Below are 26,054 nucleotides of genomic sequence, written 5' to 3'. Positions count from 1 at the left end.
AAGATTCCCAGCTGCACTTACTTGCATTATGACCATTATTTAAAAAAAAAAATCCCCCCCAGAGTGCTATTTTCTTTACAATATCCTTTCACCATTTTTATTTGACATGTTGAAATGAACTAAAAGCAATTTAATTTGAACTACTGCTGCTCATTGCTGAAGACCTTACTAAAACACTGCTGTTGCATGGAGGCGATAGATGAAAGCCATTCAAGAAAACAGACCGCTGCGCCACTCAGGAGCTACTACATGCATCTAGAAGTGTCACTACAGACCCTGGTTCGATTCCAGCCAGTATCACAACTGGCCGTGAATGGGAGTCCCATAGGGCGGCACACAATTGGCCCAGCGTCGTTAGGGTTTGGCTGGGGTAGGCCGTCATTGTAAATAAGAATTTGTTTAACTGACTTGCCTAATTAAATAACCCTAACCCTAAAAATAGTGAAGTCCCCTATAAAGCTAGCTATGGAAAAAGAGAAATGTGTGAACAGAGGTGTGCGCTTCTATTTCAGTGTGCCGCTCCAATTAATGGGGTTGTGGCGTAGCAGTTCTCTCTCCATCAGGGCCTCCTGAGAGCGAATCAGTGCCCTGTCCATCCAGCTCTGCTCCATCAGCTACACCACACACACAAAAGAGAAGAGTATGAGTAAAAAAAATATCACATTAGGACGAAGTCAGTGGAGACTGCTGGGGGGAGGACAGCACGTAATAATGGCCGGAACAGAGCAAATGAAATGCCATACCATTGTGCTCCAGCCATTAGTACGTAGTGTGTGTGTGTTACAGTGTTCCCCAACTGGCGGCCCGTGGGTTGTTTTATTTGGCCCCCCAAGTTGTCTGTAAAAAAATATATATATATTGATAAACTTTTTAAAAACTTTTTATTGTTGGACAGAGACTGTAAAAACACCAGGAAATCAGCTCCAAGTGATTTTAATTTAAGAAATCTGTTCAAGTATTCCACACATAAGAGACATGTGGATCGTATACAAAGATAAGCAAGGTTTAAAATAATTGTTTTAGTCAAACATCTGTTTAGGCTTCTTATGCAATATGCAGTCTACAAATTATTTGTAATTATGTTTATATTTGACAATTTTAGTTGACACTTATCCAGAGCGACTTACATGAGCAATTAGGATTAAGTGCCTTGCTCAAGGGCACATTTACAGATTTTTCACCTAGTCGGCTCTGGGATTCAAACCAGTGACCTTTGAATTACTGGCCCAACACTCATAACCGCTAGGCTACCTGCTGACCCTGCCTGTTCCGGCCCCCCGACCATCCGCTAGTTGATGATCCCTGGTCTATTACCTTCTTGTTCTCATCTCTGTAGTGGCTCATCGCTCTGCTGTGCTGGATCCTCTGCTGTTTCTCACTGGACAGAGCCAAGCGATCCACTTCCTGTAAAAACTCAGCCTCCTCTGCCTTACTGGTCAACTTCAGCATCAGCCCCGCCCTCTTCTCCTCCATCTGCCTCTTCAGCTGCTGACGTACCTCCGATCTGGAAAATTGAGAGATTTATAAACAATATGACGGAAGCCAGAATCCCACCTAGATATGGGAGGGAAATGAATCATTCAGACGAGGATGCTTTTACCTGTACTCCTCTCTTTCAGTGCAGGATCCGTAGAATGGCTTCCGCCACACCTGGTGATACCTAACAAAGCCCCAGAGAAAAAAGATTCATTAGCAGAAATGTGACATTCATATTATCGGTAATTTTAGTTTTCTCCAAAGTGTCAGAAAATGCAGAAACAGACTGGCATCAGGGTTTATGTTTTACTACTGGAGTCACCTATAGTGCTCCTTTCTCTGCATAACCAGTGCCCTCTGGTGGTTGTGGTGATGCACAGCAGGGGTCTCCAGGCTGACAGTCCGTCTATGGGCCAGAGGAGGATGGAGGGGGTCCAGTCTGGGGACAGACTGCCGACCAGATAGGAAGTTCACACGGCAGGCCAAAATATTTATAACACTTGAATTTGCTTTATCTTAGAGTCAATGCACACCTGGCTGACTGGCAGTGCTGCCGAGGCAGGTGAGATGATGATGGGCAATGTCAGGGGAGTGACCATAAGGTAGCGACTTTGGCGGACAGGTGTGGATCGAGGAATAGACAGAGTTGTGGAATTCAAGCAAACAGCAGCTGTGGTAGTGAAAAGAAGAATAATGCACAGTATAAACACTGAACGGTTTAAATAATCAAACATGCACAGTTCAAACTGATAGAAAACCATGAATTAAAAACAATTTAAAACATCAAAGCTGTTTTCAAAGTTTTCTTACGAAGTTTCATTCCGTAGACAGGGCTGTGCCTTGTGTTTCCCCAGCAGTGGAGTCCGGTCCTTGTGCATTGAAAAACTTCTAAAGGCTCTGTCTTAACTTTTACACTAAGCTCGCTTCTTACTACTGATACTGTCAAAACAGTAAAGCTATTTTTCATAACAGTTAAGTTGAATTAATTACATGCAAACTACTTCCTTATCAAATATTTACTTTAATGACTATGAAGACTTGGATTCAAATAGAAATAGTACAAACAAATGCACTCACTTGGGTGTTTTGCGGTGGCAACGGTTGCCCTGGGAATCAGGTTACTCGTGTGCAGACAGAGAATAAAGCTGGAGCCTAGCGTAGCTAAATGCACTGGTGCTCTCCTAAAGAAATGTATTAGCATGTGAAATAGGGCTGGGCGAGCTATTGTCAGAGCATGGCTACACAGCTAGACAGATGGAGACGATTCAATACACGCAAAAAGGAACACCAATCTCCACTAGACAAAAGGGACACAGTTTATCTGTTGCTTTTCCAGAGGCACAACATCAAAGTCCAATTCAATGTAAATGAGTCATTAGGCTTTTAAAACATGATAAAACAATTTCTTTAATAGAATCATGTTGAGTAACAATTGTTGTCCAAGAGAGATACCGATATGTCAGGTTATAAGCCTAATTATTTAAGAACTAGAACATTCTTCCACTGATAAAACAGGTTGTGACATCGCAGTTCCTCATGGTTCAGATTCCCAACCTCTCATGGTTCTCCCACAGCCAAGCATGGTACTTGTTCAGCATGTGGTCCTGGGGTTCAACCTATGTAAATACACACACACACACACACACACACACACACACACAAGGGCAATATCTCTAGTTGACTATATCTGGATCTATTATTTAAATGTTGGTGTAACAACAGTTGTCATCTTTGCTAAAGGGAAAATACACTATAAACTGTATGTACAACCTACTATGGGGTCTGTGACTCACTCACCTGTCTCCACTCCTCTACACAGAAGATCCTGTAGGAGTCATTGCCATACTTCCCAATCCCATGCAGCTCTATAGGGTAGCGCCACTGCTTGGTCAGGTATTCATCTGCATAAGAGATTAGAGGTCGACCGATTATGATTTTTCAAGGCCGATACCAATTATTGGAGGACCAAAAAAGCCAATATCGATTAATCGACCGATTAAAAAAAATGTATTTGTAACAATGACAATTACAACAATACTGAATGAACACTTATTTTAACTTAATATAATACATCAATAAAATCAATTTAGCCTCAAGTAGATAATGAAACAATTTGGTTCAAATAATGCAAAAACAAAGTGTTGGAGATGAACGTAAAAGTGCAATATGTGCTATGTAAGAAAGCTATAACGTTTCAGTTCCTTGCTCAGAACATGAGAACATATGAAAGCTGGTGGTTCCTTTTAACATGAGTCTTCAATATTCCCAGGTAAGAAGTTTTAGGTTGTAGTTATTATAGGACTATTTCCCTCTATACCATTTATATTTCATTAACCTATGACTAATGGATGTTCTTATAGGCACTTTATTATTGCCAGTGTAACAGTATAGCCTCCGTCCCTCTCCTCGCTCCTCCCTGGGCTCGAACCAGCAACACAACGACAACAGCCACCACATCGAAGCAGCGTTACCCATGCAGAGCAAGGGAAACAACCACCCCAAGGCTCAGAGCGAGTGAAGTTTGAAACGCTATTAGCGCGCGCTAACTAGCCAGCCATTTCACTTCGGTCACACCAGCCTCATCTCGGGCACAAGAAGAGCTGCTGGCAAAACTCACGAAAGTGCTGTTTGAATGAATGTTTACGCGCCTGCTTCTGCCTACCACCGCTCAGTCAGATACTTGTATGCTTGCATGCTCAGTCAGATTATATGCAACACAGGACACGCTAGATAATATCTAGTAATATCATCAACCATGTGTAGTTAACTAGTGATTATGATTGATTGTTTTTTATAAAATAAGTTTAATGCTAGCTAAGCCACTTACCTTGGCTTACTGCATTTGCATAACAGGCAGTCTCCTTGTGGAGTGCAACGAGAGAGAGGCAGGTCGTTATTGCGTTGGACTAGTTAACTGTAAGGTTGCAAGATTGAATCCCCTAAGCTGACAAGGTGAAAATCTGTCTTTCTGCCCCTGAACGGGGCAGTTAACCCACTGTTCCTAGGCCGTCATTGAAAATAAGAATGTGTCCTTAACTGACTTGCCTAGTTAAATAAAGGTGTAAAAAAAAAAAAGATATTTTTTTAATAATATTTTTTTTAATAGGCCAAATCCGTGTCCAAAAAGGCAAATTTCCGATTGTTATGAAAACTTGAAATGGGTCCTAATTAATCGGCCCTTCCGATTAATCGGTCAACCTCTATAAGAGATGCATAACATCCCCATTATTTCTCAGGTGCTGGCAAAAACAAACATACCTCTAACAATTGGAGGATAGGACAACCCAGTCGTCGTCCTCGATTCAGCTAAAACTAAAATCTCACTTTCTAGGAGGGAAATCAGTGGATCATCTCTTGGATCCACAGGTGGAGATGGGAACAGTGACTCACCAGAGAACCTGATGATGATTTTGGCTCGCAGTTCATACAGGCCCAAAGATCTCAGCAGCACAGACAGGGGCTTCCACTCTGCCCCCCTGGTCTCCTCCGCTGATGGGTAAAGCTTAAAGAACTGCCACAACACCGGGATGGCCATTTTACCTGAAAAGGAACACAGAACAGAGACTGTGTGAGATAATTCCAATGTTGTTATTGTAGATGTGTGTGTTTGAGCCTTGCATGTGTGTGTGTGTGTTTGTGTGTCTCACCGCTGGTTTTGTTGAGGAACACGGTGGCTACCAGGAGTTTCCAAGGGTCGTGGAAAAGGGTCTCCTGCACCAGGTGGAAGGGGGAGCGAGGAGGGGTCCACTTCCTTAAGGCTTTCCTCCTGGGAGGGCTTAGACCTGTGTGTGGACATAAGGGGTTTCGGACATAAATAAACCATTTTTTATTTGACTTACATTTTTCTCCAAGAATGGCAAGTTCTGTTAAGTTCTACCATTTATGAAATGATTACCATCTCTCATTGACTTCCGGCTGAAATAAGGACTGGTCTTCCGTTTCTCTCCTAACAGTTCTGGGCAGAACAGGAACAACAGGCACCACTACACACATTAAACATGTTATTCTCTTGGGTCAGTACACTGAAACCATGGAGGTTCTCTATCTAGGCATCACAGTCAATGCACATTATGCATCATAACTCAGATAGCACAATACACAGTAGAGAAAATTGATACATACTGCTCTGGGAATCTTTCAGTGGTGTACAGCGCTCTCCAGTGGTCTGGGGAGATGGCAGCTCTTCGTCATGCACCTCTGCCTCTATATTCTCCACTCCCTCAGTCTCCCCCACTCCCACACCCTCAGCCTCCCCCTCGCTCTCAGAAGCAGACTGCACCCTAAGGACTGGGACAAGTAACAGTGACACAGGAAGTTGATCTTCTTGACCAATGAGAGCATCTTGTAGATCAGTGGGCGGGGCCAGCCTGAGCAGCTTTTCTCTCAGCAGCCCCGGCCTCCTCTGGGGGCTCTTCTCCAGTATGACATCGTCAACTACCGCCTTCAGACGCCTCTCAGTCTCATCATCCTCACCCCTTCTCACAGAGGCTTGTATGTTTGTCTCTTTGATGTCTTCATTTGTGTCTGATGGTTGGCCCGTTTCTGTGCCTCTCCCAGCTGCCGGTCTGTGATTCCCCCTTGCCAGGTGAGGCATGTCAGGCCTCAGATGAGTTATTATCGTTCTCTTGTCTCTGGGTCTGGTCCTCTGCTTGCAGGATTTTGCGGAATTGGCTATTTTTGTGTTATTTGGAGGCAGGCTTAATATTCTACCCTCTTCCATATTCTCCTCTGTGTTCTGCCGGTCTTCTTTAATATTGGCCTCTGAGATATGACGTGTGTGTTTCTGATGAACTTTCCTCTGTCTCTCCTGGCTTGGCAGCGGAGTCACAGCTACACTGCCACTCTTGGCTTTGGTGAAGTCAAAGTCATCTATCTGTAGATCCCCTCCTGCATCTCTGAGAAGGAAAGCTTGAAGAGACGCCCTGGACCGGAACCTCTGTCCCTGGGGACTAGAATCATTGATCATAGGATATCTGCAATGCACTTAGCCCCTGGCCCTGACAGTAAGATACACACACTTCAGGGATATTTTACATGCAATGAGAGAATGGAGAGTAACTAGTGAAGAAGCAAAAATCAGAATCACCTTGTTATATAGATGTCCATTTTGCCTGCAGTCTTCCCACTTTTCCTCCGTCTCACTACTCTCACCCAGCCCGGCGGCATACTAGAAGGTGGGCACGACTCCTCATCTTCCTGTCTGGTCCGCTGTCTCTTGACTGCATTGGGATCAGCCTCTTTGGTAACTCTCATATCTGAAACTGGAACAGCCATAGTGTCTGTGTCAGAGTTAGGATTAAAATGTGTGTCAGTGACAGGGTTCTCTGTGTTGAGGTCATTGTTTTTGAGCCTGGTTGCGACTGTGTTGTTGTCCGTAGGGGAAGCACAGGTTGTATCAACAGTAGGCTCAGTTTTAGCCTGATACATATGATAATCCAGTGATAGCATATTGTCCACACTCGGGAGCGTAGAGGATGTCTGTCTCAGACAGGTGTCACAAGCTGGGTTTCATGAGGCTGAGATCCTGCTCCGGTCCTCTTATCCGCTAACATCTTCTTAAGACATCTGGAGCTTTATACCTTGCTGCCACAAACAAAAAGATGGATCAGAATAGTCAACTCACACTGTCTATCAAATCATATTTTAATTCTATTTTATTTTATATGAAAGAGCATGGTTTGGACAAATAGGTGACTATTAGCTAGCTAAGTAGCTCAACAGTTGCAGATTGGTTGACCTTCTTGATAGTCGATTCAACTGTGCTTCTTTACATACCTCGTGATCACGTGCTGTTCTGGATGAATGGTTCATCTCTATTGGTATATTATTTGAAGATCGAGTTGAATAAAATTGTCGGAGACATAACATCTTTGGATAAATTGTATTGTGCGCTGGGCTGTGAAGTGTGTGAACGAGCTTGTGAGCGATTCCGCTTGACTCACACGTTGACATGCGCAGAACGCAGCACAAGAGACAGAGAACGGAGTCTGCGCACAAGCGATCCTGTAAACAGTCCTCCACGACAGCAACCTGTTGGACAGCAACCTGTAGAACATCAACTGCGCGAACGTAGAGGAAATCGGAGAAAATAGACATACTTGTGAGTGCGGTTGAGAGTTTTTTTGGGGGACATCAGAAGTCCAATGCATTTCCTGTAGACAGCCAGTAGGTGTCAATGTTTGACCAAGCGAGCTCTGACAGGGACTGGTGGAAGTGGGTTCCGTTCTGTGAGGAAGAGGATGACGAGGCAGTGGAAGTGGATGTGGAGAGCAGCATGCCAGAGCCCCTGTGCCTGCTCACCGACGACCCCTACAGCAGAGCTGCAGCAGCAGGGTAGAGCACCTGGTGCTGAGCTAGGCAGCTGGAGAAAGAGAGGCAGGCAGGGAGAGGAGGGGAGCCCCTGCTGCAGGGACTGTTCTCTGATCAAGACCACTGCATGCATGAAGGAAGGGAGGTAACATCAAAACTCAGGGAAAGACTCATTGTGGCGTGTCTCTCTCAGGGATGAGCACAATGACCCGCTGAAAGAAATTAGGTAAAAATTATAACGGATCTATATATTTTCAAATAACTGTGCTTTTTCTGATCCACATTGATTTTGACAAACAAAACAACCCCCAAAAAATCTGTGGTCCTTCATTGAATTTCAAAATACCGATGTGACCCTTAAACCAAAAAGTTTACCCACCCCTGGTCTAAAATGTAGTAAATGTTTTTTGCCTCCTACTGGCCATCTGGATATTGGTTACATATGAGATAAACATTTAGAGTTTGTTTCCACAGCAAATTAATAGATAGGCTACTTGTCTAACATAGCATATCTAGTAGAAAATGCAGTCGTGATTTTTTAAAACATTTGCTTCATAGAAAGTATCATAGAAAATACTCTGATGATTGACAATCCAAAGTATATCAGTGTGTAGCACAGCAATACACCGAATGGTCGTTATGTAGAGATCAAAAGGCCTATGGTTACGACCACAGGGTTTGAGGCTCTGCTCCCAGGTGGGCAGCGGTGATTGGTCAATGGCCTGGGTGTTATCACACTTTCCCATTGCTGTGGCAACGAGCGATAACACATAAACCACAGGCCACCATAATGTATTGATAACACTTCATTAGGCCTTTAAGGCCTGTATGCAATCAGCCTGTCAGGCACTATTGAAACCATAACACTGGACTGGAGGTGATCCTGTTTAGCATTTAATAATGATCCCCTCACTACTCCTCCCCCATATCCCCCTGGGTAATACTGTAAGTACAGACAAATATGCACTGTTTCATTACCCTGCCATGGAACCTTAGTCTCATGTGTTGTCACTGGGCTGTTCATCGGTTTCAGTGAACATGCTGGTTTGATTACCATGCTGGGAATAATCTGTAATAAAAAAAAGGGAGGTTGTCCAAAATTATTTTATTTCAGGGTAAAAGAATGGACTGTCAGGCGGTTATTTTTCAGAGTGAGGAGAACCAGATGCACAGTCGGGAACTGATATGACGTTGCGCAAATGGACTTCAAGTGCCAGAACAATAGAGCCCATTTAGAAACAAGAGAGTGTGTATGTGTTTTTCCATCTGTTTGGTCAGGCGCTTAACGGGATTGCTAAGGACTATAAGCTTTGATGTGTCTACTAGGTCGTGGTCTGGAGAAAGCCTTGGCTCAGACATTGTGGACCATAAATATGAGAGAAACTTCCCTGTTTTAATGGGTGAGACCACATTTCAAATGATGCCATATTCCTGACACAAAGATATGACCCAGGATGACAGCCTCACGCCCAAACCACCCCACCCCCCTGACCAGCGAGTTCAATACAACCTTCAGTACTCGCCACTTGGCAAATAGTTGGACCATATCATAAAAAAACGCTGGCTCATCTTGAACACCGATCCATAACTGGAAAATACATTTAAAGAACCCCCGCAGGTCGTCTTCAGACACGCCTCCAACATCAGTCAAATGAGGATGGATCTTCCACTCTGAAAACAAGGATAGCAGAACACAGGGTTCATATAGGAACTCTTGACCAGAGACACCCTGTGCTGCTGCGCATTTCATGGAGGCTCGTCACAAAATCAGCTCTCTGAGATGAAGAACATTGGTATCGAACATGTTAAGACTCCTAGGAGTAATAATAATAATTTGATCCATTTTAGAATAAGGCTGTGACGTGACAAAATGTGGAAAAAGGGAAGGGGTCTGAATACTTTCCCAATGCACTGTATATGTTTTATTTTCTGTAATAAATACATGTGCCCATCTCATTAATATCAAATTATTAGAATTACTCAAGTTGTTTTTAAAATATACTACATGACTAAAACGTATGTGGACACCTGCTCGTCGAACATCTCATTCTAAAGTCATGGGCATTAAGATGGAGTTGATCCCCCCTTTGCTGCTATAACAGCCTCCACTCTTCTGGGAAGGCTTTCCATTAGATGTTGGAACATTGCTGCAGGGACTTGCTTCATTCAGCCACAAGACTATTATTGAGGTTGGGCACTGATGTTGGGCGGTTAGACCTGGCTCACAGTCGGAGGTCCAATTCATCCCAAAGGTGTTTGATGGGGTTGAGATCAGGGCTCTGTGCATTCCAGTCAAGTTCTTCCACACCGATCTCGACAAACCATTTCTGTATGGACCTCGCTTTGTGCACGGGGGCATTGCCATGCTGAAACAGTAACGGACCTTCCCCAAACTGTTGCCACAAAGTTGGAAGCACAGAATCATCTAGAATGGCATTGTATGCTGTAGCATTACGGTTTCCCTTCACTGGAACTAAAGGGCCTAGCCCAAACTATGAAAAACAGCCCCAGACCATTATTCCTCCTCCACCAAACTTTACAGTTGGCACTATGCATTGGGGCAGGTAGCGTTCTCCTGGCATCCGCCAAACACAGATTCGTCCGTCGGACTGCCGAATGGTGAGGGCGTGATTCATCACTCCAGAGAACGTGTTTCCACTGCTCCAGAGTCCAATGGCAGCAAGCTTTACACCACTACAGCCGATGCTTGGCATTGCACATGGTGATCTTAGGCTTGTGTGCGGCTGTTCGGCCATGGAATCCCATTTCATGAAGCCCCCGACGAACAGTTGTTGTGTGAGTGTTGCAACCAAGGACAGATGATTTTTAGGACATTCATTTGAGACTTGCTCCCAGTCAGGGGAAGTATTGGCCTAGACAAGCATAGCTCAGTTAAAGGTCAATAAATATGAAGTAGATGTTATTTCAATGTCTGTTCCTCTGTCTCTCTCAGATTGGGAAGGACAGAACTCTCTATGACTCCTGCTGCGTCAGCTACTTTCCCAAGTGGGAGTACATTGTGATGGGCGGCTCGGACAGGCAGGCCTCCCTCTACACCAAATACTGGGTGCGGCTCGGCACCATCGGGGAACAGAGCTCCTGGGTGTGGACCTGTAGAGTCTATGTGGTGGGTCTCTTTTAGTGTGTGTGTACATTTGAGTAACTGTGTAAGAGTGTATGAGAGAGAGTGTGTGTGCGTGTGTCTGAAGGGTACTGTATTGGAACGCTGTAATTTAAACAGAGCTGACATGATGCCGAGACATGCTGTGAAGAACGCGGAACGGAAATGATAAGATGCGACTGATGTAAACGGTATAGATGTCATGCTGTCAGATCAAGTGTTGATGCGACATATCACGTTGGGATAAATTCACAGATCAGTTATTTTCAACTTGTGGAAAAAGTATCTGTGATCACCCATAGAGTACATGAAAGTAATATCAATGTAGTTTATTTTATATCTTTAATATTTTATATTATATTAATACTAGCGACTCACACGAGAAAGCATTAGGTTCTACCTGGCTGACATCTCCACATTGTCTTAGACGGGGATCTAACAACAGGAACACTTTTGTCTCTCTGTATTTTCATGGAAGTGTTAATGGGAACCACTGTTACATTGTTCTCTCTTTGTCTTCTGTGTAGGTGTTGGGCTTCAAGGACAGACCATAGCCTTCTTTCAGCTCATCTTCAGCACGATGCATGGCCTGTACAAAGACCGTTACGCCTACAGAGACGGCATGACCGATGTCATCCTCCAGCACCTCATCACTGAACAGAAAGGTGGATTGACTGAAACAGTACAATGTACTTCCCTTAACTCCCTTACGTTGTCAGTGTTAGCAGATCTGATGGAAATGGATGGCAGAAGCTCCCTGAAGAAGTCCATTGGAAGGCTATGTAGTCCAGCCCATATGCTTAGATCTATCCAGTCCCTTCAGATCTGTAAACACTAAGGGTGTAGGAGTTAAGTGAAGCTAGGGCTAGTGGTTATTTTTTGACTGGACTTCCTGTGCTTACTATACCTGTTCTCCATCCCCAGTGAGGATGAAGTGCAGAGAGCTGGATAAGAAGATAGCTATCAACAGGAACCGCCGGGCCATCCAGCTGCCTGAGAAGATCCTCATCTACGATTTCTGACGACTCTTCCGACATGTACAACCGCATCAAGGAGAAGATCTGCAGGAGGTTTGAGTGCAACCTGCTCGTGGTCTGCTCAGAGCACATCATCCTGTGTCAGGTGAAATTTATACCCAGTCCAAAATCATACCCTATCCCCTACTACCCCCAAACACATTTACACTGTGGTAGTAGATGGTCGTAGTATTTGTACAGTTATTTAAAGCTGTTTTTAGACTAAATACATTGATTAATAACTGTTTTCTACGGATTTGCTTTTGACTTCAGGCTTTTCTCAAACACTTGGTGACAAACAACTCCGTAAAGTGCCATAACAAAACACAACACAGGGGGCTACTGCCTATCCTTCTTCAACTGTATCTGTGTTCCTTTACGGGTTCTCTCTCTGAGTCTCTCCCCCACCTCCTCAGCCATTAGACAGCCTAAGTGAGACAGGGAAGAGTGAGTGGTTACCACCACAGCATTGTGGAGCCTGGCTGGATGTATCTGGTGGTTTCCTCCCTGGTTTGTGTCTCTGGGGTTTGACAGAGAAGGGGAGGGGAGCAGTCTAGAGTTAACTGTGACAGAGATGCTTTAGATCTGTCTCTAAAAGCCATGTTACAGCTTCACCACTGAGGCTGATGGTTTCTCTGGTATGACTGTCTAACCTCTGAATGGGCTCTGTCAAATTACAATCAGACTTATCTTCACATAGCATTGAACGAGAATGAAACATATGGATAGTTAGATTAGAAGGATATATTAAGGGTCAGCCATACAAAAATGCCTCCCCCCTCTAAATAATGTTTACGTCCAAAAATAACAATAACTGTAGCGACCCAGTGTTTGTTTATAAATGTGGATATCAACTTCGCCACTTCAGCATGCTTTTGTGGGACAGTCAATGCCACACAGGGCTACGGGGTTTGCCGATCACCAACAGGTTTCTTTGCCAATGCTCCTGATAGGCGCAGCAGTCTAAGGCAATGTATCTCAGTGCAAGAGGCATCACTGCAGTCCCTGGTTCGAATCCAGGCTGCATCACATCCAGCCGTGATTGAGAGTCCCATAGGGCAGCGCACAATTGGCCCAGCGTCGTCCGGGTTAGGGGAGGGTTTGGCCAGGGTAGGCCGTCATTGTAAATAAGAATTTGTTCTTAACTGACTTGCCTAGTTAAATAATTCAAATAAAACAACCAACAAACAAAGCATGCCGACTTTGGGCGCTTCAAAATCATGGTTTGCATTTTCAATACTACAATCAAATAGACTATGTCAGTCTCGACCAACAGAAATGAGATCCCTCCCTACCTTGCACTCGGTGTCGAATGCTTGACTTGACAGTTTCCAAATGTCCAAATGTCATTAAACCTTTGGGTGTTTTGTAACAGATGTCTCTTTCCATTCATCAAATGGTACAGTTTGGAAGCTGGAATGACATTTTTGAGGAATGTGTGCAGGTAGCCTATAGGAGACGTTTGAAGGAGCCTAATCATATTAAAACCTTGTGACTGCTTGTGTTTATGCCACACATAAAAGGTGTTACATTTGAAAAGTGAAATTACAAATATTGAAGCGTTAGTTTCTAGGTTGGCAAGGAATAGCCGCTGGAATCACTGACGTTTAGCCTAGTGTAGAAGTTTGTACTCACTTAAAAACAATAATGCAATTATTCATTGTTGTAGGCTAGTCTAGGGTAGGATCATTGTATTGTCCCTAATCAAGATCAATAGGGGAGCCTTTTGAGCTACATGTCTCATTGTCTTCAACCTGGCCTCTCTGCTGCTTATCAGATATTCCTCGTAGTTCTTGTGGATTTACACTATATTGAACATTGGTTCAGCTTTAAATTATTTTATATGTGGTGTCTGAAGCAGTCTACACCTGTGCGTTGTCTGGACATGAGTACGTCCAGCAGCACGCTGGCAGTGGTGGACGAACACAGCACCTGCCGGTTTAATGACATCCACACCAAGGAACACCAAGGAACAGCGTCAAGAGTTATTAAGGCCAAGGTTGAGGTGGCTTCACTTTCAAATTATCGTTCAAAGGTCCCTTTTTTTGTCCCTTTTTCCTTCACCTACTTTTCCCCCTGACTTGCCCTCGTTCTATGAGCATCCTTCCCTACTCCCCAGGAGCCCAATGCTAACAACGTAGCATGGAACACTTAATGTGAGGGCATGCTGTGTTTGTCAGGCAGCTGCTACCTCAACGTCAAGGCCAGTAACTTCCCAGTGCACCAACAGAAGCTGCAGGGCTTTGTGGTGGGCTACAATGGCTCCAAGATCTTCTGCCTGCATGTCTACTCCATATCCACCGTGGAGGTTACCTGTGGGTGGGAAGAATAATACTTAAAGAACTGAGCTTTATTATCCACTATTTCGTTCTGTTCCTACGTTTTCTTATTGTATGTTGAATTGACTGGTTTTCCCTTCCTTCCCATCTCTTCTCCACTATGTACCAGTGTCTATGTACCAGAGAGAAGGATGTTCAAGCAGGTCTATCAGATCTCTTGTCTGTGTGTGACTGACAGTGACTGTAGGGATCTGGCCACGGATGCCCTGGAAGGGCTCGACTGTCACCTTTAAGAAGGTCATACAAGCACATACTCCCACGGAAGCACACACACACCTTTTCACTGCAATGCTAGTGTTCATCACTAGATGGTGCAGCCTGATGCTATTTGTATGAAGAACCTCTCTCATGCTTGTTTGACCAATGTGATAGAATAGCTTAAGTATGTGGTGTGAGTGGATTCTCTGGCTTCCCCATAATTTGTTGTGGCCCTGGACAAGCACACCTCATTCTACTTGTCAACTAATCATCAAGCCCTTGACAAGTTGAATCAGGTGTTTTTGTCCAGGACTACAACAAAAATGTGTGCTGTTGGGGATACTCGAGGACTGGAGTTCCCTTTTGTTTCTCTCTCTCAGGCCTTCATCCGAGTACGATACCTGCTCTGCCTGGAGCTCATCAACAGCATTGAGGTACAATATGGCACAGACACACTCCCCTAAAATGCATAATGGATTAGTCCAAATGGTATTATTCCAAGATCAAAGAATTTGTCACGGTAGAAAACAGACCACATAGCTTTAATCAGGGTGGATTTACTGGTTGACCAGAGAACTCCACATGACATCATCAAAACGAGACAGAGGAGGGGAAACTTGGGATCGCATGGGTTGCCCTCATTAAGCATTTTCTACTGCCCCAACATATTACTGTACACACACACACACACACACACACACACACACACACACACACACACACACACACACACACACACACACACACACACACACACACACACACACACACAGGCACTCAGTCACTCAGTCACACACAAAGGGCTAGTAAAGGGAGGAAAGCGTTATTTTATGTGAACTTAGCTGATCTCCTGGGAATATTTGGGACTATAAATACATTCATGTGTTTTCATGGACATTCTTTGTGATAAGATTAGACCTGCCTCGGGGGCTGCAGTTTGAAAAGGGAAAAGTCAATCATTTTTTTGTTGTTGCATGGTGACGGTAGATGTGGAAACAATGGATCATTGAATTCCACAAAACAGTCTTGATGTCTGTGTGTGTGCATACTGTATGGAATACGTGCAACTATGGGCAGATAGTCCAGGGTCAGACTAGGGTGAAACTCTCTCTTTCTTTGCATGTGCGTGCATACACAAGTGTTTGTGTGTGTGTGCTGATGGATTTCCAGGAGAGAAAGAAGAGGGGTGAGAGCGACAAGGAGCTATTCCTATCGGACGTCTTTGCCTACCAGGGGAAATTCCACCAGGCTGCCTTGTCTAAGGACTGGCTACCACTCCAGAGTCCTCAGCTTGTACACTGTACGAATACTGATTGACTCATACACACACTCTCATACCCTAGACCTGTACATGTTCAAGACAACAGACATTCACACACATGGATGTTTGAATATGCCTGTACACCCACACACGCATGTGAGACCTGTGCCTGTTTGAGTCAGCCAAGATACTGTACACACACACACACAGGGGCTGTGGCTTTATGTGACACACATACCCAGAAATAATTGATGGTGGGGTGTCAGTTGTTGGATCTAAATTATTTTATGAGGGGGTCAGTTGAAGTTGAGGCGATCTCCTGTTAAGTGTGTGTATGTATGTTCATGGTACTGAAGCAGATGACACAGGCGTGACTCCTTTCCCCTCCCTTGTGTGTGTGTTTTGTGGCTGGTGTATATTTATGTGGCTGTGAGGCCATCTGGTCCTCGAGGCTGTTTGTTTTACCACTGGAGGACACCAGAGGGGGAATCCTGGTCCTGTTTGTGTGACTCCATGTCCCCCTTCTCCAGGCCCTGACCCAGTTGGGCCTGTCTGTCTCTCATTCTTGTTCTCTCTGGCCTTTTCTCTCACTCATCCTCCCACTTTTTCTGTCCCTCTGTAGGAGTATGGGGGCGTGACAGACCCTAAAAACACTTGCATGCTGATGTCCAAGCAGGCAGACTGGGCTAAGAACAGCAAGGAGCCGCAGGCCGCTGCTCAGATGTACCTATCTGTAGGAGAACACCTCAAAGCCATCGACATCATAGGAGAACAAGGCTGAGTCGACATGTGGATCACACACACACACACACACACACACACACACACACACACACACACACACACACACACACACACACACACACACACACACACACACACACACACACACACATATATACTCAGCTCTTGGTTTTCCTGTGAGTCATGGGAAAGCGTTATGGATGTGTGTGGTTGCGAGGCAGGCATATGGCTAATGCTGGGTCCTGTGGCTCTATCAGAGCTCCCCATGGGCCCCTCTCTCTGTGTCTGCTGCTTGTCAATCACACACCCACTCTGGCCCAGACCACCTAGGCTAAGGTGGCCTCAGCATAACAAACACAGGGAAAGACTGGTTGGCCTCGTCAAGCTTTATCAGGCATGACAGCTGACATTCGGGTGTGAGTGAGTTCGGCCTCATTCCTAAGTGTGGTGTGATGCGCTTATAGGAGCTATGTGATTTGTAAAGGGTCCTCTACGAGGCCTGATCCACACACACACTTGGACACACACACTCAACCCCCACCCCCCACACACTCCGTCTGATCACATCTCTTCCCACCCCCCCACTAGGCTGATTGACATCGCCCGTAAGCTGGATAATGCGGAGCACCATGGCTACTCCTCTGAGACCTACTCCAAGATGGGAGACCTGCAGGCCCTGGTGCAGCTGCACGTGGAGGCATGATACTGGGACCAGGTCAGTCAAAACCTTTCACATTTCACTTATGGTCCTTCCACCTGTTGGACACAGCTACAGTATTCTATCTTACTTGGCTCATCAGAAAGTTGACCTCATAGGTCCCACCCAGAACACAGAAAATTCAACTGCATATTTACTGGAACAAGACAAACTGAAACAATGTTCTATTAAAACCAGAGCAACGTTTCCAGCCAAACCAGAGATTTCCTCTGAATCTCTGCCTACATTATGACTAGAATGTGAGAAGCACCCAACAGTCCAAAGCAATAAAGAGCCTTAGCTCAACCACCCCCATCAGAGCAGCTCATACTACAGAGACATGAAGAAAACACTACATTTCCTAAATCCATCACTAATGTTTCATCAATTACAGGCGGTCCTGAGAGCAAACTGCTGATGTCCACGGTGAAACAGAGAATGCCAAAAAGATTTGACCTTTTATCAGATTCATATTGTATGAATCTGGCATGGCGTTAGCAGCCATGTTTTTATATCCCTTTCTGGGGGAGGTGGACATTGAGAGAGAACAGAACACAGCCTACAGTACAGTATGAATGGGCCATATGGATGCTATTCACTGCACTCACTCTTATCCTGGGCCTAGCCTGGGTTTAGTCTGCTTTGACTCAGAGGCTGATTGGGCTGTGCAGAAGAGGGCTTTGACATTACTGTGACACACAGTTACACATATTAAGAGGAGTGTACTTAACAACATTCTTGCTATGGGATGTTTAGGTTAATCAATCAATATGACAGGCAGGTATGCCTCTATAGGGTACTGTCACACTACTCTATTACAGACAAACACCAGCTACTCTACTACAGACAACACCAGCTACTTTACTACAGACAACACCAGCTACTCTACTACAGACACCACCAGCTACTCTACCACAGACAACACCAGCTACTCTACCACAGACACCACCAGCTACTCTACCACAGACAACACCAGCTACTCTACTACAGAAAACACCAGCTACTCTACTACAGACAACACCAGCTACTCTACTACAGACAATGCCAGCTACTCTACTACAGACAAACACCAGCTACTCTACTACAGACAAACACCAGCTACTCTACTACAAACAACACCAGCTACTCCACTACAGACAACACCAGCTACTCTACTACAGACAACACCAGCTACCCTACTACAGACAACACCAGCTACCCTACTACAGACAACACCAGCTACCCTACTACAGACAACACCAGCTACTCTACTACAGACAACACCAGCTGCACACTAATTGACCATGACATAAAATCAGTCTAATATACTGTAGTAGGGTGGCTACTTTAAAGATATATACAATACAAATGTATAAAATATTTTGATTTGTTTAACACTTTTTTGTTACTTTGTTTAACACTTTTTTGTTACTACATGATTCCATATGTGTTATTTCATAGTTTTGATGTCTTCACTATTATTCTACAATGTAGAATATAGAAACAATTAAGAAAAACCCTTGAATGATTAAGTGTGTCCAGACTTTTGACTGGTACTGTATGTTAACCCTAATATATCACATTAGTAATGAGATGTATTAATGTTTTGGCTAGATGAAGTAGTGTGTCTGTGTTTTAAAGCCTGTGTTACTAATTACTTACAATTGTAGGCCAATTTCCCCAGGAATATTGCCTCATAAAGACACAATATTTCAAGGTGTTTAATCTGGTTGTATGTCAGATATGTGATCGAAGTGCATGAATGTAAATATTCAATGCATTGCATCTACTATGTTACTTAATGGTGATAGCTCCTTGAATCTCTCAATCAATCACAGATGATTACTACTGGCAGGCAGCCCGGTCTCAAAGAAGATGTTGGGTCTTAGATGGCAGTCATCCCACTCTCTCCCAATCCGCCAGTGGATTGGGAGAATTACTATTAGAAGTTATAACTTTAGAGTTGTCGAAACCGAGAATGAATAGTGCTAGTTACAGAACAATTGAGGCCTGGACCATTACTGTCACGCCTTGGTCATTGTATTTTTGTGTTTTCGTTATATATTTGGTCAGGCCAGGGTGTGACAGGGGTTTATGTTATTGTATTTTCGTATTGGGGTTTGTAGTATTTGGGATCGTGGCTGATTAGGGGTGTTGTATAGGCTTGGCTGCCTGAGGCGGTTCTCAATCAGGAGTCAGGTGCTTCTCGTTGCCTCTGATTGGGAACCGTATTTAGGTAGCCTGAGTTCGCTTTGTTTTCGTGGGTGATTGTTCCTGTCTCTGTGTTGTGTCACCAGATAGGCTGTATTAGGTTTCACGTTCCGTTTGTTGTTTTTGTATTTATTAAGTTATTTCATGTATCGTCACTTTTCATTCATTAAAGAACATGAGTAACCACCACGCTGCATTTCGGTCCGACTCTCTTTCAACGAACGAAGAACGCCGTTACAATTACACTCTGTAAAGAATAATCTCAACTAAAGCCCAACATATACAAATAAACAATCTATACTGAACAAAAATATAAACGCAACATGCAACAATTTAAAAGATGTTACTGCTGTTGATTGTGACCTGTGGAAGGTTGTCCCACTCCTCTTCAATGGCAGTGTGAAGTTGCTGGATATTGGCCGGAACTGGAACACGCTGTCGTACACTTCTATCCAGAGCATCCCAAACACATGCTCAATGGGTGACATGTCTACTGAGTTTGCAGGCCATCGAAGAACTGGAACATGTTCAGCTTCTAGGAATTGTGTACAGGTCCTTTTGACATAGGGCCATGCTGAAACATGAACGGATGTGGGCGGATGAATGGCATGGCAATGGGCCTCAGGATTTCATCATGGTATCTCTGTGCATTCAAATTGCCATCGATAAAATGCAATGCTGTTCGTTGACCGTAGCTTATGCCCATACCATAACCCCACTTCCACCATGGGGCACTCTGTTCACAATGTTGACATCGGCAAACCGCTCGCCCACACAACGCCATACACGTGGTCTACGGTTGTGAGGCCGATTTGGACGTACTGCCAAATTCTCGAAAACAACATTGGAGGTGGCTTATGGTAAAGAAATGACCATTCAATTATCTGGCAACAACTCTGTTGGACATTCCTACAATCTGCATGCCAATTGCACACTCCCTCAAAACATCTGTTGCATTGTGTCGTGTGAAAAAACTGCACATTTTAGAGTGGCCTTTTATTGGCCCCAGCACATCTGTGTAATGATAATGCTGTTTAATCAGCTTCTTGATATGACACACCTGTCAGGTGGATGGATTATCTTTGCAGAGGAAAAATGCTAACTAACAGGAATATAAACAAATTTGTGCACAAAATGTGAGAGAAAAACCCTTTTACATGTTGCGTTTTATATTTTTGTACACTGTATTAAGCCCAACACATACATACATACGTACATACGTACGTACGTACATACATACATACAGTGGGGCAAAAAAGTATTTAGTCAGCCACCAATTGTGCAAGTTCTCCCACTTAAAAAGATGAGAGAGGCCTGTAATTTTCATCATAGGTACACTTCACCTATGACAGACAAAATGAGAAAAAAAATCCAGAAAATCACATTGTAGGATTTTTAATGATTTTATTTGCAAATTATGGTGGAACATAAGTATTTGGTCACCTACAAACAAGCATGATTTCTGGCTCTCACAGACCTGTAACTTCTTCTTTAAGAGGCTCCTCTGTCCTCCACTCATTACCTGTATTAATGGCACCTGTTTGAACTTGTTATCAGTATAAAAGACACCTGTCCACAACCTCAAACAGTCACACTCCAAACTCAACTATGGCCAAGACCAAAGAGCTGTCAAAGGACACCAGAAACAAAATTGTAGACCTGCACCAGGCTGGGAAGACTGAATCTGCAATAGGTAAGCAGCTTGGTTTGAAGAAATCAACTGTGGGAGCAATTATTAGGAAATGGAAGACATACAAGACCACTGATAATCTCCCTCGATCTGGGGCTCCATGCAAGATCTCACCCCGTGGGGTCAAAATGATCACAAGAACGGTGAGCAAAAATACCAGAACCACATGGGGGGACCTAGTGAATGACCTGCAGAGAGCTGGGACCAAAGTAACAAAGCCTACCATCAGTAACACACTACGCCGCCAGGTACTCAAATCCTGCAGTGCCAGACGTGTCCCCCTGCTTAAGCCAGTACATGTCCAGGCCCATCTGAAGTTTGCTAGAGAGCATTTGGATGATCCAGAAGAAGATTGGGAGAATGTCATATGGTCAGATGAAACCAAAATATAACTTTTTGGTAAAAACTCAACTCGTCGTGTTTGGAGGGCAAAGAATGCTGAGTTGCATCCAAAGAACACCATACCTACTGTGAAGCATGGGGGTGGAAACATCATGCTTTGGGGCTGTTTTTCTGCAAAGGGACCAGGACGACTGATCCGTGTAAAGGAAAGAATGAATGGGGCCATGTATCGTGAGATTTTGAGTGAAAACCTCCTTCCATCAGCAAGGGCATTGAAGATGAAACGTGGCTGGGTCTTTCAGCATGACAATGATCCCAAACACACCGCCCGGGCAACGAAGGAGTGGCTTCGTAAGAAGCATTTCAAGGTCCTGGAGTAGCATAGCCAGTCTCCAGATCTCAACCCCATAGAAAATCTTTGGAGGGAGTTGAAGTCCGTGTTGCCCAGCAACAGCCCCAAAATATCACTGCTCTAGAGGAGATCTGCATGGAGGAATGGGCCAAAATACCAGCAACAGTGTGTGAAAACCTTGTGAAGACTTTTTTTTGACCTCTGTCAATACCAACAAAGGGTATATAACAAAGTATTGAGATAAACTTTTGTTATTGACCAAATACTTATTTTCCACCATAATTTGCATATAAAATCATTAAAAATCCTACAAATGTGATTTTCAGGATTTTTTTTCCTCATTTTGTCTGTCATAGTTGAAGTGTACATATGATGAAAATTACAGGCCTCTCTCATCTTTTTAAGTGGGAGAACATTCACAATTGGTGGCTGACTAAATACTTTTTTGCCCCACTGTACATACACATACATACATACATACATACATACATACATACATACATACATACATACATACATACATACATACATACATACATACATACATACATACATACATATACATACATACATACATACATCATACATACATACATACATACATACATACATACATACATACATACATACATACATACATACATACATACATACATACATACATACATACATACATACATACATACATACATACATACATACATACATACATACATACATACATACATACATACATACATACATACATACATACATACATACATACATACATACATACATACATACATACATACATACATACATACATACATACATACATACATACATACATACATACATACATACATACATACATACATACATACATACATACATACATACATACATACATACATACATACATACATACATACATACATACATACATACATACATACATACATACATACATACATACATACATACATACATACATACATACATACATACATACATACATACATACATACATACATACATACATACATACATACATACATACATACATACATACATACATACATACATACATACATACATACATACATACATACATACATACATACATACATACATACATACATACATACATACATACATACATACATACATACATACATACATACATACATACATACATACATACATACATACATACATACATACATACATACATACATACATACATACATACATACATACATACATACATACATACATACATACATACATACATACATACATACATACCATACATTACATACATACATACATACATACATACATACATACATACATACATACATACATACATACATACATACATACATACATACATACATACATACATACATACATACATACATACATACATACAATACATACATTACATACATACATACATACATACATACATACATACATACATACATACATACATACATACATACATACATACATACATTACATACATACATACATACATACATACATACATACATACATACATACATACATACATACATACATACATACATACATACATACATACATACATACATAACATACATACATACTACATACATACATACATACATACATACATACATACATACATACATACATACATACATACATACATACATACATACATACATACATACATACATACATACATACATACATACATACATACATACATACATACATACATACATACATACATACATACATACATACATACATACATACATACATACATACATACATACATACATACATACATACATACATACATACATACATACATACATACATACATACATACATACATACATACATACATACATACATACATACATACATACATACATACATACATACATACATACATACATACATACATACATACATACATACATACATACATACATACATACATACATACATACATACATACATACATACATACATACATACATACATACATACATACATACATACATACATACATACATACATACATACATACATACATACATACATACATACATACATACATACATACATACATACATACATACATACATACATACATACATACATACATACATACATACATACATACATACATACATACATACATACATACATACATACATACATACATACATACATACATACATACATACATACATACATACATACATACATACATACATACATACATACATACATACATACATACATACATACATACATACATACATACATACATACATACATACATACATACATACATACATACATACATACATACATACATACATACATACATACATACATACATACATACATACATACATACATACATACATACATACATACATACATACATACATACATACATACATACATACATACATACATACATACATACATACATACATACATACATACATACATACATACATACATACATACATACATACATACATACATACATACATACATACATACATACATACATACATACATACATACATACATACATACATACATACATACATACATACATACATACATACATACATACATACATACATACATACATACATACATACATACATACATACATACATACATACATACATACATACATACATACATACATACATACATACATACATACATACATACATACATACATACATACATACATACATACATACATACATACATACATACATACATACATACATACATACATACATACATACATACATACATACATACATACATACATACATACATACATACATACATACATACATACATACATACATACATACATACATACATACATACATACATACATACATACATACATACATACATACATACATACATACATACATACATACATACATACATACATACATACATACATACATACATACATACATACATACATACATACATACATACATACATACATACATACATACATACATACATACATACATACATACATACATACTATACATACATACATACATACATACATACATACATACATACATACATACATACATACATACATACATACATACATACATACATACATACATACATACATACATACATACATACATACATACATACATACATACATACATACATACATACATACATACATACATACATACATACATACCATACATACATACATACATACATACATACATACATACATACATACATACATACATACATACATACATACATACATACATACATACATACATACATACATACATACATACATACATACATACATACATACATACATACATACATACATACATACATACATACATACATACATACATACATACATACATACATACATACATACATACATACATACATACATACATACATACATACATACATACATACATACATACATACATACATACATACATACATACATACATACATACATACATACATACATACATAGCTCACAGAACAGTCTCAATTCATTAGGGTATGGACTCGAAAGCGTTCCACAGGGATGGTGGCCTATGTTGACTCCAATGCTTCCCACAGTTGTGTCAGGTTGGGTGTCAAACTGTTGAGTGTGAAAAACCCGGCAGCGCTGCACTTCTTGACCCAAACCGGTGTGCCTGGCACCTACCACCATACCCCGTTCTAAGGCACTTAAATATTTTGTCTTTTGTCAATTCATGTCTCAAGGCTTAAAAATCCTTCTTTAAACTGTCTCCTCCCCTTCATCTATACTGATTGAAGTGGATTTAACAGGTGACCTCAATAAGGGATCATAGCTTTCACCTGGATTCACCTGGTCAGTCTGTTGGAACGAGTAGGTGTTCATAATGTTTTGTATACTCAGTGCTTATATATTATATATTCTTATATAATATATCTATATACTTATAGTACCGGTCAAAAGTTTTAGAACACCTACTCATTCAAGGGTTTTTCTTTATTTTACTATTTTCTACATTGTAGAAAAGTAGTGAAGACATCAACTATGAAATAACACACATGGAATCATGTAGTAACCAAAAACATGTTAAACAAATCTAAATGTATTTTATACTTGAGATTCTTCAAATTGCCACCCTTTTGCCTTGATGACAGCTTTGCACACTCTTGGCATTCTCTCAACCAGCTTCATGAGGTAGTCACCTGGAATGCGTTTAAATTAACAGGCGTGCCTTCTAAAAAGTCAATTTGTGAAGTTTCTTTCT

At 41.7% G+C, this 26,054-nt stretch overlaps 2 protein-coding genes and 1 pseudogene across 4 annotated transcripts; 2 read left to right on the top strand and 1 right to left on the bottom strand.

The window, feature by feature from the left end:
• Positions 1-52: 52 nt before the first annotated feature.
• Positions 53-7,707, bottom strand: mbd4 (methyl-CpG binding domain protein 4). Of its 3 annotated transcripts, none has more exons than XM_031793919.1 (15): positions 7,252-7,707; positions 6,563-7,059; positions 5,599-6,425; positions 5,372-5,431; positions 5,124-5,258; positions 4,867-5,016; positions 3,274-3,377; positions 3,031-3,092; positions 2,554-2,657; positions 2,287-2,415; positions 2,010-2,146; positions 1,799-1,926; positions 1,601-1,660; positions 1,315-1,504; positions 53-614 (listed from the first exon to the last, which is right to left on the bottom strand). In XM_031793919.1, the coding sequence occupies exons 2-15, from the start codon at positions 6,922-6,924 to the stop codon at positions 504-506; spliced, it is 2,559 nt and encodes an 852-aa protein (XP_031649779.1). In that variant the 5' UTR covers positions 6,925-7,059; positions 7,252-7,707; the 3' UTR covers positions 53-503. The 3 variants fall into 3 exon arrangements, with proteins under 3 accessions (XP_031649779.1, XP_031649780.1, XP_020361498.2); XM_031793920.1 differs by having other exon boundaries at positions 6,563-7,055; XM_020505909.2 differs by lacking the exon at positions 2,287-2,415 and having other exon boundaries at positions 7,252-7,691.
• On the top strand, positions 7,652-12,923 carry LOC116354351 (intraflagellar transport protein 122 homolog; annotated as a pseudogene).
• A 185-nt stretch (positions 12,924-13,108) lies between these two features.
• LOC109907742 (intraflagellar transport protein 122 homolog) lies at positions 13,109-16,531 on the top strand. Its single transcript, XM_031793918.1, has 2 exons — positions 13,109-14,893; positions 16,343-16,531. Exons 1-2 carry the CDS (start codon positions 14,783-14,785, stop codon positions 16,499-16,501), a joined length of 270 nt encoding a protein of 89 aa, XP_031649778.1. The 5' UTR covers positions 13,109-14,782; the 3' UTR covers positions 16,502-16,531.
• Positions 16,532-26,054: the final 9,523 nt, after the last annotated feature.

This window comes from Oncorhynchus kisutch, linkage group LG17 (assembly GCF_002021735.2).
Source record: "Oncorhynchus kisutch isolate 150728-3 linkage group LG17, Okis_V2, whole genome shotgun sequence".
Lineage (NCBI taxonomy): Eukaryota > Metazoa > Chordata > Actinopteri > Salmoniformes > Salmonidae > Oncorhynchus > Oncorhynchus kisutch.
The sequence above is the reverse complement of the archived record's forward strand: the minus strand, read 5'-3'. Positions and strand labels throughout refer to the sequence as shown.

Excerpts from the sequence above, each read along its gene's own strand:
- mbd4 (XM_031793919.1), bottom strand. The coding sequence starts at position 6,924 with ATGCTATCACTGGATTATCATATGTATCAGGCTAAAACTGAGCCTACT. Across the intron at positions 5,259-5,371 it reads CCGGAAGTCAATGAGAGATG|GTCTAAGCCCTCCCAGGAGG; the intron begins GTAATCATTTCA and ends GTCCACACACAG. Across the intron at positions 1,505-1,600 it reads ACTGAAAGAGAGGAGTACAG|ATCGGAGGTACGTCAGCAGC; the intron begins GTAAAAGCATCC and ends TCAATTTTCCAG.
- LOC109907742 (XM_031793918.1), top strand. The coding sequence starts at position 14,783 with ATGTGTGCTGTTGGGGATACTCGAGGACTGGAGTTCCCTTTTGTTTCT. Across the intron at positions 14,894-16,342 it reads AGCTCATCAACAGCATTGAG|GAGTATGGGGGCGTGACAGA; the intron begins GTACAATATGGC and ends GTCCCTCTGTAG.